At 46.1% G+C, this 19,123-nt stretch overlaps 1 protein-coding gene and 1 long non-coding RNA gene across 12 annotated transcripts in view; one reads left to right on the top strand and one right to left on the bottom strand.

The window, feature by feature from the left end:
* DCAF1 (DDB1 and CUL4 associated factor 1) overlaps positions 1–7,152 on the bottom strand; it is a 59,414-nt gene extending 52,262 nt beyond the window's left edge. For 5 of the 11 annotated variants that reach the window (XM_087744502.1, XM_087744504.1, XM_087744501.1 and 2 more), the window contains exons 1-2: positions 6,978–7,149; positions 1,456–1,573 (exon numbers count right to left, since the gene is read on the bottom strand). In XM_087744502.1, the coding sequence (XP_087600628.1) occupies positions 1,456–1,565 (110 nt within the window). In that variant the 5' untranslated portion in view covers positions 1,566–1,573; positions 6,978–7,149. Of the gene's footprint in view, positions 1–1,455; positions 1,574–6,155; positions 6,303–6,977 lie in introns of those variants that run through there. The other 6 variants (XM_087744510.1, XM_087744508.1, XM_087744511.1 and 3 more) reach the window with 4 other exon arrangements.
* LOC148050156 (uncharacterized) lies at positions 6,360–16,102 on the top strand. Its single transcript, XR_015701464.1, has 3 exons — positions 6,360–6,495; positions 12,915–13,013; positions 15,757–16,102. It is a non-coding gene; the product is annotated as an uncharacterized LOC148050156 (long non-coding RNA).
* Positions 16,103–19,123: the final 3,021 nt, after the last annotated feature.

Genomic DNA, 19,123 nt, shown 5'->3' on the forward strand with positions numbered 1-19,123 from the left:
CTTAAGTCTACAACAACATGCAAGGGCACTACTCTGCCTCAGGACATCAGCTAACAGAAGCTCCAGTTGGTGAGGACTCCTAGCATCTCTTCCAGCAAATTCTTTTAAAACTATGCTGTACCTAAAACCCTCTACTCCATACAGACACATGGCTTTCATTGATACCTGAAGCACTGTAAATCCAACTTCTGCCACAGCCAGTAGATCCCCTTGCTATCTACTGTGTTATCTCCACTAAAGCAAAAATACCGAAGCTTTCACCATCCATAACCACTCTGCCTGCTGCACAGAAACCTTGGAGAACGAAGAGAGAGTTATCAAACTTGTCCAGGCATAAATAACGTAAGGAATTCAAGGAGCTGAGGGGGAGCAAGAAGTGCCAGACTGCTATAAACACAAGAAAAGACATGTTTAATTCAAATTTCTTTAAATTTCTTAGAATATAGCAAATTTCTGCTGTTTATGCCTGCAAGAAAAAGCCTTGAAATAGCACATATGTTTCCTTCAAGACACAAATCAGACAGTACACAAAGATACACCAAAACATGTCTCATGGTTTTCAAGAGACCTACTCATTTTCAAGTGTTTGGGATTGGCTTTCTGCTGCTCATCTCCCTCTTCTGTATTGCTATTTTTAAAACATAGTAAGAACAGCGGAAGAGTTATGCCCACTAGGTGAGGCATGGCACAGATCTGTGCAAAGAAGCTCCAGACTCCTGTTATTTCCACCCATTGCCAGCTCAGAATCTGTGCACTGACTTGTCTGACCCAACCGTGCAGAGCAGTGCCGTACAGAAACCCGGATTGCCCTTAATGTACAGGTGCAGTAAGTCCTTCTGCATATACTAGGCAGGCCACAGGTCTGCCAGCAGAGGCGCAAGGAGGAATTGGATGGAATTGCTGTGAATCTCCTGTTAAAGCAAGAGTAATGTCGGTTTAGCTAAGAGAGGCCTGGCTTGGGAAACCACAAATGCAATTGATAATCCAAATGTTTCTCTTGCAATAGAAGTTTCCTTATAATTAATGGTGTTACTAGTACCTACACATCTCCTAAAATAATTTATTGGCCCATATTTTCCTCACACATACAATACAATGCCAATCAATCAACATCTAGTTTACCAAAAATTAATCAAGTTTTAAAATTTCACTTTAAACAAGCCCTGTGAGCTTCAATAAAATCTTCTCAATATATATAATCCCCTTGATACATCCAATGAGTCGCTCTCATCCTTTCATTTAATCTGATCAATGTTACTACAATCACAAACCCCACACCACCACCCTGATGGAACAACATTCTCATAGCTTTCAATCTTGATCAACTTCCAGACCAAGAAAATTAATTACCAACAGATAATCAGGTATGTAAAAACCTCAAGCAAAAACATGGTAAAAGCTGCTGTCAAGCAACTTCAGATTTTCAGATTTAGGAATTTATTTAATAGATCTTACCTGGTGAGAATAGGGACCATGTCTTGCCCGCTGCCATGTTCTTTCTCCCATTGCTCAAGCAAAGCAGTGAGCTCAGCCTTGGAGTCCACATGCCCAGATCCTGAAGTCATGGCTTAGCCTAAGGCAGAGGTAACAAGCAAAAAAAAAAAAAAAAAAGGCAGAAAAACATACATGAAATCCCACACAGTTTTGCTATATTCATTGAAATAGTCTAAATCAAAGATTACAAGTCATTTAGAAGAGGCAAGTAACTGCTCAGCAACAAGGCATGAGAAAGAGACGATTAAGTGACAGAATACTGCGGAACTTCACTCTAAAAGTTGGAACTTACTTTTTGGTCCTTTGTGTGAAGAATAAAGAACATGAACACACTCTCAACACAAGTCTTAACTGGTGTATGACAACCCTGACCATGATGGGAAGTATGCACATCTAACCACAAGTGTTCAGTACTGAAGCTTTTTAAAATTCTACCTCAATTCCATAAGCAGACCTGAGGTAGTCTTTTGCTATTGCTCAGCGATTTACTCAAAAAACAACAAAGCTAGGGCAGCAAGATTATGATCAGCGTCATTATTCCAGTTTAACACCCTCCAGACAGCAGTGAAAGTGCCAAGAATTGTATTAGCTTCACACTGCCAAGGAGGCAGAAGGCAGCGGCACTGAGCAGCTACAGGCAGTGGAAGGAGCACCAGAAGAGTGGTAGCTGGGAAACGGAGCAGGTCGCCACATCACTACTTGTTCAAGGTTTCCACGAACAGTCAACAGCTCTAGTAAGAGGGAAGAATAATCACTGGAGGGAGCACTGGAGCAATTACTTCAGGTTTATCAGCCTTTACTTGCAAGACAGCAGCTGACAGAAGATTTATCTTCCCATCCTCAAAAGCCAGATCCCCCTACAGTACTGAGTGACTTGTTAAGGTACCATTTAATGAAGGGAACTATCACTCTAGATTCTGTTTAAGCCTCCAAATTTCCAGGTGTCAATTTTTGTCAGTCTGATAACCATCTACTAGAAATATTAACTGACCAAACTAGAACACAATCTGTCTCAAAACACTGCCATGCGCTTAGTTTCCAATCTGACAGACTGTGATTGCTATGAAGAGCTGTAACTTCTGGAGGATGAAACACCCAGTCCTAATGTATAAATTCACCTTGTATTGGGCTGGGGCGGGTGTCAAAGCAAAAGAAATTCCCTCACATCAGAAAACACACAAAAGTTTCCAGCATTTCATTAGCTGTAACATGGTCAATATCCATCCGCCATGAGATTAAATATCTATTTTCCATAAATGACCTAGAGAAAGAACTTTCCAAAACAACGTTAAATGCAGATACGCTTAAGACAGTGACGTACACATCAACTCCTGAAATACATATTCAGGAATCAGTCAAATGACAGGCTATAAAGGGAGCCATAGGTCAACACAGATTACATAAGCATTTATAGCCCAAGTTCATTCTGAAAAACATCACCACATTTGACTGAGTGCTGGATACCTCTAATTGGTTTAAAACCTTTCTCACTCAGGGAATGGATGAACAACGCTGCAGCTCTACCCCCTGTCTCATAGGTGCTTCTGAATTTAATGTACTGTGACTGGTTAGTCAAATGGGAGACAGTAAGTAAAGATCACCCAGCTGAAGATGAAATCACCCAAATACTATGGAAAAATAAACGTGCAACTACAAGACACCCAGTCTGAAGAACACCATTTCAATAAGTACTATATGAAGCGAGTGCGTGCTAACAAAAAACCTACCTAAGCATAAAGAAAAATGATGTTTTCTAAATGACAAGTAATTATGATTTTATCTAGAGCATTCATTATTCATTCATCACAGAACTAGACTGGGAAATCTGATGCAAATGCATAAATCACTTCAGAAAAAAACCTACCTAAATGCAGGCAACAAAATGTAATGAGATTGTACACACACCCCCGCCCCCCAAAACACCTTTGAAAAGGAAAACTATTTCAAGCTCATAAAGCTCCATTCCCTTTTTCATTAACTGAACAACACTTGCCAGCAGCACTTCTGAGCTTTTAAATATCACAGATAAACACACAGACAAATCTGCTCTGAGCCTCAGAATGCAAGTGCTGTAACGGTATCTGCGTTCAACCATTTCAGACATCTCCACCTTCATTCTATACCCAAGGGATACAGAAAAAAGCGCCTTGTGACCCCAGAGCTTGTATAAGGCCTGTACAGGCTCTCCCGCAATCTGAAGAATAGTTTACTTCCCCTAAGAACCCTTAATTATTTCAGCTAGAAAATAAGAAAGGCCCAGCAATACCTGCAACAGGTTAACAAAGTTCCAGTCAGGAAGACCACAGAAACTGCTCACATTGCCCTGTGGGACACCCAGTGCTACACTGTAACAAGTGAAAATAGAAAAATCCCAGCTGTCCCTAAAACCCGGAGTACCACCTCACTTAAAGCACATTATGGATCTGAATAACTGGTGCTGATACACAACTATTTTCCTGAAGTAAAGTTAAAACAAAAATGCCACCCTTTCTATAGGTACGCAGCAATGAAAGTAAATGCCTCTCCAAGGCATCTCATCTACTCCAAACGCTTATCCCTCCCAACCTATTCAAATAAATTTGACTATTCTACATGGCACTGCAAAGAGCATCAACAACAAAAATTCCCCAAAGCATCTACTTCCACAGTTCTCATATTAATGCACGTTAGCAGTAAAATATGTATGGATGGAATATCACGGCAGGTGAATGGCTTTTCAAATACAAGAACCAGAACAATTCCTACTGTGCTCACTTTTTTCAAGAATTCCATCTTAAATCAAAGTGAAGAACTCTGCAGAAAGGTCAAGATCATAAATGGTATAAACTAAACTGTAACTGTCAGAAATACCCCCAGCCTGTCTGAGAGGAAGGCCTGTGAGACCAACTCTGACTTTCACTATTTCCCTTGGACAAGCTGCTGAACAAATTCAATCTCAAATTGCTCTCCAGGAACTAGCAGAACAGGGAGCAGCTATCTCAGTGTGGATTTAAATCCATGGGGAGTGTGTGTGTGTGTGTGTGTGTATAATTTTTTTCAATAAGTTTTGAAAATCATGGCCTACTACAGATTTCAATTATAATATCCAATAAGCTAAGGAATGGATTACTTTTTTTCCCAAACACCACTATTGTCAAAATAGCATTATTTAGAATCAATAGAACTGATATAAACAAAACATAAAGCACTTACTCTAAGGATTTGACTTTGAAAGACAAATATTTACAACCTTAACTATCACTCACTGTGAACACTCCCACTGAAAATCCACATATGCATGTTTCAGCACACAGTGGTGCACACAGTATTGCTTTAATATTAAACACTACTTAGCATTCCAGTATCATAACAAAGATTTTGTGAGCTCTTCTGAACTTAGATGTAAAAATTTGACAGAAAAGGGAAACCCAGAGAAGTGTTGAGGCACAGATACCTAGAAGTACTCACGTTTTTGAAATCTCAGACACCTTACTGCCTGAGTCACCTTAGTCAGACACCTCTGAACACCAAAGAAATACAAGTCACACTGACATCTAACTGCAAACCTTAATAAGCGCACAGTATGGTTCAAGCAGTTCAGCTTCACCCTTTCATTCCTCGACATATCTGAGCATCACACTGACTGCAACACTACTACAGGTCATTCACTTATTGATTTTGTGTTATGTTCATGAAAAGGACTATGAGGTTCCAAACATACTGGCTTCAATACAGATGTGCATTTTAAAGTATGAAACCTCTCAGGTAAAAAACAAACCTATTCATAAAACCTGAAAACCAACAATTTGGTTACTTGGGAAACAAGTGCAAAATCCATACCTTAACAATTTAAATGGAAAATGACAGAGCGACATAACAAAAATCATACCTTAGGAAAAAAAATAATCCATTTTAATCAATTTTGTAAGAAGATTACACATTTAAATTCATATGCGGACAAAAATTACAAGAGGATTTCCGAATCCACATGTATAGAGCCAACTCAAATTCTAATAACTACGCTTTGACCTAGCTTAAATAATCAAGTTTCATATTGTTCCTAAACATGACTCTAAGTATGGCTGAGGACACAACATAGCTGAGAAGTATAATATAATAACATAACACCAGAAGGGAAAATTAAGAACTCATGAGTTGGAATCTAGTTAAACACAGAGCAAGCTGAGCAGTATATCTGTATGTTCTTCCATATTTATGTTTTAACACAAAGAATTCCTTACTTTAAAAAAAAAAAAACCTCCCTCTCATCACAATTATTCTTTAAATGGATGACATACCAGACAGCTATTTGCCTAAACCTGTTGAGTCTGACATAACCATGCCAAAGTTAATGCTGAAGCATAATGAACTGCCACCACCAGAGTTCACTTGTGGAAGAAAGTATGCCACAAGCTAACAAAATCTTCACAATCTACGGAGAATAAAATCATGTTTTGGTATCATACACGAGTGAAGCTCTGAGGGAATTCCTCGTCTGTTCAACTTCCCACTTTAACCCCTAACAGAACTCCAATTTGGCTGTTACTCCACAACATATTCCTAATGTTGCTTTAAATATCTGTTTAAAAATTTATAATTTTTTACAGTTAGAATATTTTTAAGGCCAGGGAAAACCACTAAGTTATTTCGTTTCCTGGAATTTCTGCTTTTACAAAACAAACCTGGAACCATCTGCTGATCTGCCAGGACAAGCACAAAAAACAGGAACAGACTTCTGTTGTCTACACAGGAAGGTAGAAAAACGACGCTCCGTTGCAACACCAATTCCTCTTTACACTGCTAGAAGGGAAAACACGAGGGCCCTGCCTCCCCAGAGGAGCACCGAGACTGGGCCGAGCCAGGGAAGCGGGCAGCTGATGACAGCTCTTGCGGGGTCTGGCACGGCAGCACGCCCCCGCCGTGCAGGCGCTCGCCGCGGAGCGCCGTGCGGCAGCGGGCTGCTCGCCGGGACCCAACGGGAGACAACCGCCGGCGCTGCCCGTTCGAACCGAGGGTTTAAAGGTTAGCGAAGGGGGGCGAGGGGGGACCCCCACGCCGGGGAGCCTCCCTCCCCGAGCAGGCCCGCCGGAGCCCCGCGCGGAGCGGCGCCTCCGCAGGCCCCGGCGCAGGAGGAAGAAGAGCCCCGGGGCAGGGGGCGGGCCGGCCGGCGGAGGACCGGGGCGGGCGGGGCCGGCGCGGCGCAGGCCCGCCCCCCCCGCGCCGGGAGCTGACAGGCCGCGGGGGGCCGAGGCCCAGCGCCCCGCCGGGCCCCCGCCGCCCCCCGCCACAGCGCCGCTTCGGAGGGCGCCCCCTAGCGCGGGGGCGGGCGCGCAGCCCGACCCGCCCCCCCCCCCGCGGCGGCTCCCTCAGGGCCCGAGGCGACCCCCTCCCCCTCCCCCTGCCCCTGCCCGGCGCGGAGGCCGCGGCCGCCCGCTGGCCCGGCACGGCCCGGGGGAAGCGCGGCGGCGGCGCGGCGCGGCCCGCCCCCGCCCGGCGCCCCGTACCTGCCCGATGCCCCCGCTGGGTCGCCGCCGCTGCCCCCGGCCCCTGCGCTCGGCCCCGCACACCCCGCGGCGGCCGCGATTGCTGTGGCGGGCACACACTTTGCGCGTCACCACGCTGGGGGCCGCGTCACAGCGCGCGAGGCGGCGTTGCGGGCAGCGGTGAGGGAGGGGGAAGGAGGCGGCGAGGGCCCGGCGCTCGGCCTCCCGGGAAACGGAGTTCGCGCGGGGCGAGGCCTCTGCGCATGCGCCTGTCGGGCGGCGCCGCGGGGGAGGCTGGGAGCTGTAGTGCCCGGCGGGCGCCGCCATCGCGCCCCCTCAGCCCAGCCCACAGCACCGCGGCGGCTCGTAGGCGGAGGGGTGTTTTCCTGGGAGGGAGGCGAGGCTGTTTACTGGCTTTTTGCAGGCTGGCACGGAGGAGCCCCCGAGCAGCGGCTGCCGGCCCCGGTACCCGGGTGTCTGCCCCGACAGCGGCATAGTGACAGGCATGCCGCCATCGCGTCCTCCGGCCCCAGCGGGCACGGCAGGGACTGTCGCCAGCTGTGCCTTTTTCTTCCTTTCTCAAGTCAAGGCTGAATGTTCACTTGTGCATTGTTCAGCTGCTTAACGTTACTTCCAGGTGACAGCGGGGTGTTGTAGTGAGGGGGCAGCTTGGCGGGGAGCCTCGATGACGAGCGTGCCTGCCTCCGCTCCCTCTCCAGAGTGGCTTCTCCTCTTCTTATCTGCAAGACAGGAACATCATCCTATTTCTTCCCAGTTAAATGGGGACCGTTTTTGGCAGTAGAAGCCGAACCCCACAGCGGTGCCCAACAGCAGGAAGCAGAGGCTGGGCTGAAGCATCTCTGGGCTCTCCTGGGCCCCTAGGGCAAGCTCCTCTTCCCACATCCCTGCCCTTCCTCCCGGCTGCGGGAGTTCATCCTCTCCCCAGTCCTTTCCTCTGACACCCCCAGGAGAAGCACGCATGCATGCAATGAGAGAGTCTCTGTGCAGAGAAACCCTTCAGCGTTGCACAGCCCCATCCCTGTTTGCTTTCCTTATGCAAAGTCTTCATTCCCCTGGGATTTTTTTTCCTTGTCTGTTGGCTCCGCAGTGGAAGTAGCCCAGCGCCCTGGGGGACACTGTGTGCTTTTACAGAGGTAGTAAGTTGTTATTCTGCACTGTCCCTTTCCCCTGGCATACTAAGAAGTAGTATGGAGACTCCCCATGGAGAAGATGTACGCACTCTCAGCAAGGTTACTGTTTCTGAGGGGGGGGAAGACCTAGAAGGCTACACTTCTCACTCATGCCCCCATGGCTGGTTGGAGGATCAAAGGTATCAGACCTGCCTGCAGCATTATTATACAGGGAAGAGCAGCACATCCACAGCTGCACCTTCTCCCCCTGCAAGGCACCTGGCAGCCTCTGGGACAGCCACAGAGCTGTCAGGAGGGGGCTGCAGAGGTTAGCACTCCCATCTCCTCATCACCCACGTTCAAAGGGCTAAGAGCAAAATTAAGGTTTCCAGTTCCTGCCACATCTATGGTGCATTGGAGATAGGGTCACTTCCTGGAGAAAGTGGGGTTCAGTCCCCAGGCTCACCTGAACAGGTAAGGAGGCTTGGAGACTGCTGCTTCATTGCAAGAGCCTGGTACGTTGTCAGAATAGGACAGCTTGCAGCTACCCCCGGCAGCTCTGCTGCAGCCTTCTATACAAGCTCCCTGAAGTGCTCAGGCCTCCAGCTCTTGTATTTCCAGGCCTCAGGAGATATTGGGAAGGACTCAGTCTAACACCCTTGCTCCCCACAGGGCAGGTGAGAGTCCTACTGGCTCACTTTGCAGGGCCAAGATGGTATGAGCTCTCCTTTAATTTGGCTTCTCTTTAAAAGCAATGAAACCCCAGCTTGTGCTGCAGTCCTCTAGTAGTTGCCCAGGTACTGGCAGAAGCTCTTCTCTTAAAAGAATAAATAAGAGTAAATAAGAGGAAACAGGGTCCTCCCTCTCAGGGGAAGGCTTCATAAGCACTGGCACCGTTCCCAGCTGAGATGCTTCCTGCCCCCCAGTGTCCACATTAACCCCTTTTCTTACACTGCAACTGTATAAACCCTTGCCCCAGGCAGTGTTTGGACAGGTGTAGATTCTGCTACCACACTTACACTATTTTACTGTGAAGTCTTGATTAGCTACAGGGTAACGACTGCAGCAGTGAGAATCCTGCAGCAGAAATCCCCCTGAGCACTGGACATAGTGAGTGAGCCCCGACCCTCACACCAACACTTTGCTTTAATAGTGCAATTGAAGGAAAAAAAAAAAAACCAAACAAACAACCAAACATCACTGTGGATTGCAGAGCAATAAAAACAAGAGGCCAGCAGTAAGCTTGCACCTCTTGTCCTGTGGGATCTTGTGGCTGAGAGGTGGCAGAGAGAGGGGCCTGTGGTATGCAAGGAGGGGAAGGTTATATCTGAGTGTTCACCTCCATGGGCTCCCTGGCCAGAAAGACAGCATACTCGCAGACAGTGGTCAGCTGATAGTAATGATGACTTAAGGCTGAATCAAAGCTTGAACTCCCTTGAAAAAAAATAACCACTTCTCTCCATTGCTGTCATATCCCAGATCACCTCACAATACTGTGGGAAGATGAGCAATTTATAAGGAGAGGATAAAACCACTTCACCAGGTTCTAATAAACTTCTAGATTTAAGGACAATTAATTGTAGAATTGAAGGAGGAACGGCACTGGTAAGAGAACCCAGGGAGACACAAGCTGTGTTTCCAGAGGATGCCTCAAGTACAGCTAGGAGTGGAAGCACGTGGCTGGGATGCCTCGCCCACCCACAGCTGCTGACAAAGGCCGAGAGCCCCAGACCCAGCCTCCAGGCAGCAGCTTCCCCTTCCTGCCTGAACAGACCTTTGCCCTGAGAACAAGAAAAAGGGTTGTGATCAGGAAGATTGCAATATTCTGAGGGACTCCTCACGGGTGGCTGCCCTACAAGGAGAGGAAGAACCCTTCAGGCTTTCAGGAGAGTTAATTGCTTACCTTGACCTCCAACACAGATCTACACTGACAAAGTTTATTGACTTCCTACACTTCACCTTTTATGAGTTGCCCCATCTGCTTGTGGGAGTCAGTTTGCTCATCACCATGTTTCTACTTGCAATTGAGTTTCTGTTGTAGGGTAGCTGAGACAGTAGTTACTGACTTAGCAGCTACCAACCTTTGCAGTGTAATTTTGTTGCATGACTCATAGCAGGTGAGTAGTAAGTCCAGTAATAGAGTTCAGTCCCTTCTCAGCACTTGTGTGTATCATGCTGCTGCTGCAACTACACACAGCACCCAGTTGGATTCCCTGGCAGCATCTAGGGAAGGGTACAGTGCCAGGAACTGAACTTTTGGGAGGGTCTGAACCTGCCCTGCTAAGATGCTTGTAAACTGAAGGGTGTTCCTTTACAACTCCCATGCCCCAGGGGACTGCAAAAACCAGGCGGGAGGTCAGACGTCTGGGAGCTGCATCTGGGAATGGAGGACATTTTCCAGGAGTGCAGCAGAGGTCAGTCTGCCTGCGCACCAGTTTGGCTGTGATGCACTCCTCTGTGGAGTGCTTTCCTCCCTTCCACCCTGCCAGTCTCCTGCAGTGCCTGTGGGTACCTGAGGAGTGAGTAGCGGACACAAAGCTCTCCCAGGAAGGCCTCAGCTCCAGCTTTGGTACCATCTATCACTCTTCTGACTTGATCTGCCCAAATAGTTCAGAAGTTGTTTTATGAGCTGTGATGCAGTACTGTGGCAGCTAATATTTGCAATGATATTCCTCATGCCACAGGGGCTTTTAACGCTGTCTAGATTCCCCAACAGCACTTGTATATATGTATGTAATGCTAAATTGTCACATGCTGTGCAAAAATATTGCTTGATGGCCACAGGTGACCTGCAAGCTGGCAGCCAACACATCGGCCAGTTGTCTGCTCCCGTTTCTTGCCTACATCTGAGAGAAGGCAGGTACTACAGTAGAAAGATGGGAGAAAGGAGACAGAAAGTGGGAGTAAGGAGGGGAAAGCAGTACAGTGGGATCACCCCTGCCTGGACAGACAGAGCAGAGTGGAGAGGCTGCAGGTATTGCCACAAGCTGCCTGCAATCCAGGCGAGTGTAGGTAAATGGGGCCAAAATATGTGCACTCAGTGCTCACGATAAATGACGTGTGACAAGGGAATAGTCCAATCACTAGGTGGCACACCAGGATCATCACACCAGACCAGCATCCTCTTGGGAGAGAGGAAAGAGGGCAAAATAGCCCAAAGCTCAAATTAACAAGCAATCATCTGGGGCTGGTATGCTTAGAAGGAGCCATTTCTGTGCACACACATAGAGCAAAAACATCCAACAACTGGATGGAGAAATAAAACGTAAAAGTACAGACAAAGTTTGTTGATTCAACCAAATTCTGCCTGGTCTCCTTTGCTATTTCTGAGTGACAGTGGGTAAGGCTGGGGAGACCAACTCATGAATGGAGTCTGAAGAAGCAACGCACAGAGTGCAGCAGAGGTGCAAGTTACTCCAGGGAATGCAGTTACCACGTTTTCTGAGAGCTAAGCCTGCTCCTGTGTGAAGAGAGAGCATTTGGGTTTTCCTGCTAGCAGAAAAGGCCAAGCAAAGTGCAAAGAGAAGTTTCTTGCAGCAGATAAAACTTCTCTGCTTCCCAGATGGAGACGGAGTGAGGTACAAGTGGCAGCAGGCCAACATTACCTACTGTCAGAGGAGTTCAAGGGTGGTTATTTGCAGGGAGAGAAAAGAGTGATAGAAGAAGAGTGACAACATGGTTTCGGGGGCAGGTTTTTCTCTGAGCTGGAGCTAACACAGCAACACAAGCTAAAACCAGCTAACGTATTTATGAGGAAGGGCTAGGGAGAGACCTACATTTTGGTAGAGGCCCAGTTACCATTGTGCATTGTTCTGCTACTGTAGATCAGTAGAAGCAGTTCACTCTTGAAAGCACCAAGGAATGCATCATGGCCAACTACACTAACTCTTCTGGACACTCGAAGGGTCTGCAGGACTTGCCATCAGGCAGACAGTGCACCCAGGCTCTCCAAGCGTTTGCATGAATTGAGCAGCGCAGACACAGGCTCACCAGCCAGCTCCCCCCAAGCAATGGTTTGGCTGAGAATTTAGCCCAGACTGGAGAGAGAAGCCAGATCTATATCTAGGAACATAGAAATGCAGAAGAATGTAGTTCATCAGCTCAGATACTAATGAGAACATGAGCAGGCAAACAGCTTTCTTCCAGACAGGCTAGTGCCAAAACCCTCCATTCAGACACTCAGTCCGATGCCAAGAGCACATAGCTGCCTAGCTGAGCATCTGAATGACAGCACATCTGTGTTTGCAAGCTAAAAGTCAACAGGAAAGTTAAATAATACAAAGTGATCACTGTTGTGTGAAATAGATGTTCATGCGCTGGCATAAACCTCTTGCTTTCCAGTAGCATGACACCTGAATCCTGACCGCACTTCAGTAATGCTGCACGGTAGCTAGTACTGGGCAGAGTCTTGCTCAGAGCTTTATGCTCAGCTTCTTACAGGCATCTAGCAGCTTCAAGCAGATATTCATACTCCTCCTCTCTCCCAAATCACTGTAAAGTGGGGTTATTGATGTGTCTTGTGATGTATGGGCTGTGTATTATCCAGGGGGATGCAGCTGCGATCCAGCAAGTGCAAAAGAGCCTTTGGGGGAGTGCAAGTGCACAGATAAACCATTCACACAGAGTATACAAGGGAGAACATGAAAAAAGTAGGGGATAGTAAGCATGCAGAAAGTGGCATTATGGCAATGAGACATGGTTTTCTGACTAAAGTAATTTCTCTAACTGGGAATGAGTTAAAAGTTCATTTCAGGCACTACACAAAATCCCTTGGTAGTTTTTGTGGTTTAACAAGAGTTTTCCTTTTTTATCTGTTCTGTTACTGTAGGAAACAGCCACTCAACCAGCAAAGAAAACTCTTCATACAAGAGGAAGCAAGAAAAGATTACACACAGCATGCTGTGAAATGCCTGCAAGACACACACTGGTAATATAAACAAATTCCTCCTAATGTTTTCCAGTAACAAGGATCTTAGGGATTACTTGTAACAGCAGCAGCTTTAAAAAAGAAAGACTAAACAAAACCAGGAAAAAGTATGGTTTTAAGATAGTTGTCCTTTTTAAGAGGCGGGAGGGGTTTGTTTTGTTTTTTTTCTCTTTTTAAAGAGCGATTATCGGGCCTTAAGTGCAGGTTATATATCTGTTCTCTTCATGACTTCTCTCTACAGGAGTTAATTGGGTCAAGTGTCTGTATGTGACAGTTTTGATTGACAGGGAAACAATAAGCAAATGGGTGAAGGCGAACTATAATGATTACAGGCACTGTAGATGTGTGTAAACATGTTAATTTTGGATTCATGAGTTATTTTATCACTGAGGGATTGCATCAAGGGTCTTAGTAACAGCTATATGATGTTTGTCATATGTAGCTTCTTCAGTATTTGGGAATCCCAATCTTTAGCTTGACAGTGGTGGTGGTTACAGCTCTCAAAGCTCTGCAGATAATCAGCTCCAAGGAGCCACATGTGCATGGTACCACTGCAATCACCAAGACGTTTGGACCTGGGCCACTGTAAAGTCTGAACACAGATCACTTTACTCTCATTTGAATTCAGCCACATCTAGGAAGAAGCCCTGAAGCTGCCCTAGCAGCATAGAGCATTCAACAGCTTTTGACACAGGAAAAATCATCAGCTGAAGTGAGGTAATGTAAAGCTGCAAAGAGGGACAGGCCGCAGAAGCTTGTGCTGGGATTTACCGAAGATACTTGATCTATGTTTCCCTCTTCCATGAAACAGTTCATGTTTTTTCACCCAAAAGGAATGACTTCCTCTGGCAACACCTCTCTTTGTGCTGCCCTGACCCCGAATGGCTTCTGCAGCCCCAGAAATGCTCCAGGACAGGGACGCTTCAGGGCAGCTTACTGAAACACTGAGCACCACCAGGCCCGCATACCTTGGAAATGCAGGCGGGCCTCGGCGCTTGATGTTAATGGCGGCAGACCCAGACCCCTGCCGTCATGGGTGACTTCATAAAGTGCTGGTTCTGCTGCTGAACTCAAAATGCTGAGTCAAAATGGCAGCACTGGCTCGAGGGCTCTTCCCCTCCCTCTTCCATTCGCCCCGTTGTACACTCGACAGTGTCTCTTCTTTCTTCCAGGTGCTTTGTAGCCCTCGTCAGTGGGAAGGGAATATAGCAAGAGCAAAGTTTCATAGATTTCTTTGCATGAACAAAACAGAAGCACCTGAAGATAGGGCAGAAAAGGAAGGGAAAATAGCTGAAGTTTTAGGAATTCAATCTGGTGCTAATCCACAAAGGAAAAAAATCCCACTGCTTCCCAGGGCACAGTGCACTGTGTTAGCAACTGCAGAGACATACTCAGGGGCTTTGCTTTCCAGGAAGCTTTGTGAACATTTAGTTGCATTTATAGGAGTACAGGGTATTTTATATAGCTGTCTATTCTTTTTGGGATGCAGATCCTTATCCTTATTCTAAAACCAGCATTGGTAAATGATAACCAGAAAAATATCTGAACATCCTCTCTGCTTCTGGAGTTGGGAATGATAACAAATGGGTGATGTGAAGATCTGCATTATCATTCAAGCTGAAAGCCCAGTGTATTCTCTGTAACACCACTCCCCCCATAATGGAAGAGGTTTCTAAGAAAGATGCATTTTTACCACTTCTGGACACAAAGGAACAACGAACTATAAAAATACCAATTTTAGTACTGAGCATTTACATGTAAGTGTATTATCATTCAGAGACTGTGAGTACATTTGACTTGCAACAATATTGCAAGTTGCATTTGCATGGCAAACCTCAGACCTGGCAAACAATGTCATCTAAATAGTGGTACATTACTCCAGGCCTAATTGCCATCTCTCAGGTGTATGTACCTAGCTGCTGCAATATGATTGTTAAATTGTGATAAAATGCAACTAGTTATGAAATAGGGGCATTCTGAAGGGATAATTTTGGCATTCCCCACTGGGAAGAAATAATTTTTTTTGAGAGTGTTTTTCTCTTGATTCTTTCTGCTTCAAGTCTTTTTCAGAGAAAAAGATCCTTTTGAGCTGTTGGACATACTAAATCACCACTATGACTGGATAGGATTGACAAGAATTTTCCTTCTGTTACCTCATTTGACAGTCTATGTTTTGTGTTTAATGTAACATTTGTATGCTTATCATAATATAACATTACACTGAAGAGTACTGCCCAGACACTACATTAAATGTAGTCTGGGAGGGAAACAATGCTTTAGCCCAAAGAGAAGTTAAAAAGATGGGAGGAAGTGATGAGAGATGTTTATGGCTTTTACAGGCTGTTTGGACAGCAGAACTCACAGGAGATTTTAGCAATACAGATACAACGCTTTGAGCCAGGAAGGAAGAGGGAGGCATGTCTAGCCACTTTTTGAGGCTAGGATCCTATTTTCCATAAAGCAGAGTTTTGCATTGTGGCTGTGAGTACCAAGGTTTTTGTTTTGTCTTTGGATTGTGGGAGTAAAATGCTAGTCTCCTTGAAATATGTAGGATGATAGTGACTAAGATAATAAAGGCAAGATTTTACCATAGACATTTTGAATCATCTCCAGGATTGTTCCCAGCCAGTTTTGTAGCAGACAGGTGCATCAGGCCATGCTGCCTGCCTGATGAGCTCCTTGTCATACACAACCTTCTCCCACTAGTTACTGTTAACTAGCATTATGTTCTCCTGGGTTACAGAAAACTGCCCATGAATGATGGGAGAATCTCCAGGAAAATGAATCCCCAAGGGAGAGCTGCAGGGAACAACATTGCCTGCCATGGAAAGTTCTACAAACCAGCTGCGGTTACCCACCACCCAGGAGATGAATATTTAGTGTTTGCTTTAGAGCAGTGTCTCCAGATCTAACCATGCAACTCCCCCTATCTCCCTTTCACAAAGGGCAACAAACTAAAAAGGGAGTGCTGAGGTCTCACAGCTCCAGCTCTTCTGAACTAGTTCCCTCCTTGCCTGGAGTTGATCAGCATCACTCTCACAAGAGCCTTACAAAATGTGAGAGGAAGAAGAAGAATCCAGCTTTCTTGCAGCCAGGTAAGTTCACAAAACCATTTGGCTTGCTGGACCGGCTACAGAGGCTCCCCACTCTTTTAGAGAAAAGTTTTTGCTCCTATTCCCAATGCTGCTTTTCTCTCTTGGTCCTCTGTGGCTGAACCTTTACCAAGACTTTGGTAAAACACTTGGATTTTGTAGTCAGTGGAGTTATACCCCTTATCCTGTGCATGTGGGAGAATGTGTCACCCTGCAGACATTATCATACTCTACAGCTTATATCTCCCTACCTCAAGAAACAGTACTGGATGGTGAGAATTTCAGTTAGGAATAATCCCCAAGAGGGATTTGCAGCTGGCTGAGGGGGGTTTGCTAAAGGAAGGGCTGTGGCTCCCCTCTTCCCCATACAAGTGTCAGATGCAGCATCCTCATCCCTGAGCTGTGTTTTCTGGAAGGACTCTTTGACTTCACCCTGTGCTTCTGCCACAGTCACAGCATCAAGGCCTCTCATTCCATCTCTGATTGCTCCCAGCAGTTCCCCACCATCAAGCACTTGTGTCCCAAACCTCTCTTGGGAATTCAGCAGTCTCCTTCCCATGCAGGCACTATCTGGGAACAATTCATTCCTGCTCTGCACCCAGACTGTATGCAGGCAATTTTAAACCCAGGGTGTGGACTAGTTGAATATGACTAAGAAAATGAATGATGACTAAAAACCGAATTTGTGTGCTGTGGAATGTATCTCCAGCCTGAAACAGCTAAAGAGCTCTGCAGTTCTCCTTCAAAGCCCCGAGAAGTGCACAGATCTCCTGATAACATCAAAGCATCCCGAGCGCCAGAGTCCCTGCCTCCAGCTCATCTCCCAGTACAGCTGAGAGCATAGCACCCACATTCAGAAACACCTCATCTGCCTGGTGGTCTTCCAAGAGTCTGCATGAGTGGAAAAACCTTCTCTGCCCACCGCTTTTCACTCCTGTGGACCAAGCAGCTGTGCAAAGGAGCTGCCAGGGCTGTCACCCCCTGCTGCAGCCCTCTGCCCCATGTCCTGTCCGTTTGTGACTCCATGTCAAAGCACACCAGGGCCACTGTGTCCATGGAAGCTGTTGGCAGGTATATGCAAACCTGTCTAGGTAAACTTCACTCCTATTACTTGGCTGATTTCTAACCCTCTGCAGCTACAGTTCCAGTCATTCTCTGGCTTCTCCTGTCTCTTCTTTTGTGTTTTTTCTTTAATTTTCCCCTAATATTTCACATAATTCTAGTTGCTATGCAGTGTTTCCAGGCTCAGCCATCTGTAACAATCCCCCACCATGGGTGTGTGCAGCTTGGCTGCAGCATGGACACTTTGCCAATTAATTTGCCTTTTTTGCATAGTTATTTTGGATGCTTGGAAATAAACTGAAAATAAAACTGTTACTAATACCTTCCCCCTCCTAGTGCCAATTAACTCCAGCAAATTAATCTTTTTCAACATCATCCTTTGTGTGGTCTAGACCAGGGTGCAGACAGTAATATAAAGCATATGGCTTAATTTACTCTCCACTTTTGTTCTCACCAGTGCCATGTAGATGAGGAAGGTGGGTAGAGGGGAGCAAGGAGTGGCACAGTACAGCTGCAAGTCAGAAAGTGCACATTCGGACATCTGCATGGGTGCTGGGTCATCACATAGGGTGTGAGGGGAATCCCAGAGGCTGCTTCCTCTGCTAGAAGCTGGAAAGAGGGAAGGATCTGAGTCCCATTCCCCCACATACTGAACACATGTCCCTGTCCCACCAAAAGGCAATCATTTGCTGTGTCATAACCCTTTGGTAGTGCCTGAAAGGGAGTGCTGTACAATTGCCAAAGTTCTTTCAACAGGTATGTTACCTTAACTACTTTTCTGATCTGTAAACAGGAAGTTTCCAAAAATAATTGCCCAGCCTCTTGATTGTTTTGTCCTCCCCTCCTTCCTGCCAATGGCCTGGCTGGGCAGGTCAGGTTGCATCTGAGCAGGGAAGGTCATTCACCTGCCCAGGCTCCAGCCATACAGGGGAAGGAATAAGACATTAATGTTGCTTCCCATTTTATGCATCAGGGCATTTTATGCATACAAACAGCCCCAAGATTACCCCCTTAGAATCATATAATCATTAAGGTTGGAAAAGACCCTTAAGATCATTGAGTCCAACTGTTTACCTAGCACTGCCAAGTCCACCACTAAACCATGTCCTCAAGCACCATGTCTACCTGTCTTTTAAATACCTCCAGGGATGGAGACTCAACCACTTCCCTGGGCAGCCTGTTCCAATGCCTGACTACCCTTTCAGTGAAGAAGTTTTTTTCTAATATCTAACCTAAACCTCCCCTGGTGCAGCTTGAGGCCATTTCCTCTTGTCCTCTCGCTTATTACCAGGGAGAAGAGACTGACCCCCACCTCGCTACAACCTCCTTTCAGGTAGTTGTAGAGAGCAATAAGGTCTCCCCTTCATACATACAATTCTATAACTTATCTACTTAAATACATCTACCATCAAAACTATTTTATTAAATCATGCCCCAGAGATTGAGAGCCTTGCAGGAATGAAAATATGCTTTTGAAACAGAGATGTTTCCTTAAGCTTCTGAACCTCAGAAGCAACTATAAAGCCAGAGGAGTCAATGAAAGGGAAAAATGCTGATTAATGTTGTTTAAATGGTAGTTGCTTAAGGATTGTTTTTCAAATAAGTGAAATCACCTGTTGTGGGGGAAAAGCAGACTACAACAATGTTAGATTATTCCAAAATTCAGATATCGCCCACTGCAGGAGGACAGAGACTGCAGAGAACACTGAATTACACCAGTGTATTCCTACTGAGTGAGGAAGGAGGAATAACTGCTGTGAAGATCCCTTCCCAAAGACAGGGCATGCTGGGATGGTAGAGCATAATGAATTGTGGATTTTAAAGCACATCAATTTCTGCCATTAGCATGAGTATGTTCATCTTCAACTCCATCAACGTTTTAGAATGATGTTTTGGCACCACAAGAAATGTGACTAATATTTACTGGTAATAAAACAAGGGAGGACATCAGAGTAA

Source organism: Nipponia nippon, unplaced genomic scaffold (genome assembly GCF_047370975.1).
Source record: "Nipponia nippon isolate SJK-2023a ecotype South Korea unplaced genomic scaffold, ASM4737097v1 scaffold_9, whole genome shotgun sequence".
NCBI lineage: Eukaryota > Metazoa > Chordata > Aves > Pelecaniformes > Threskiornithidae > Nipponia > Nipponia nippon.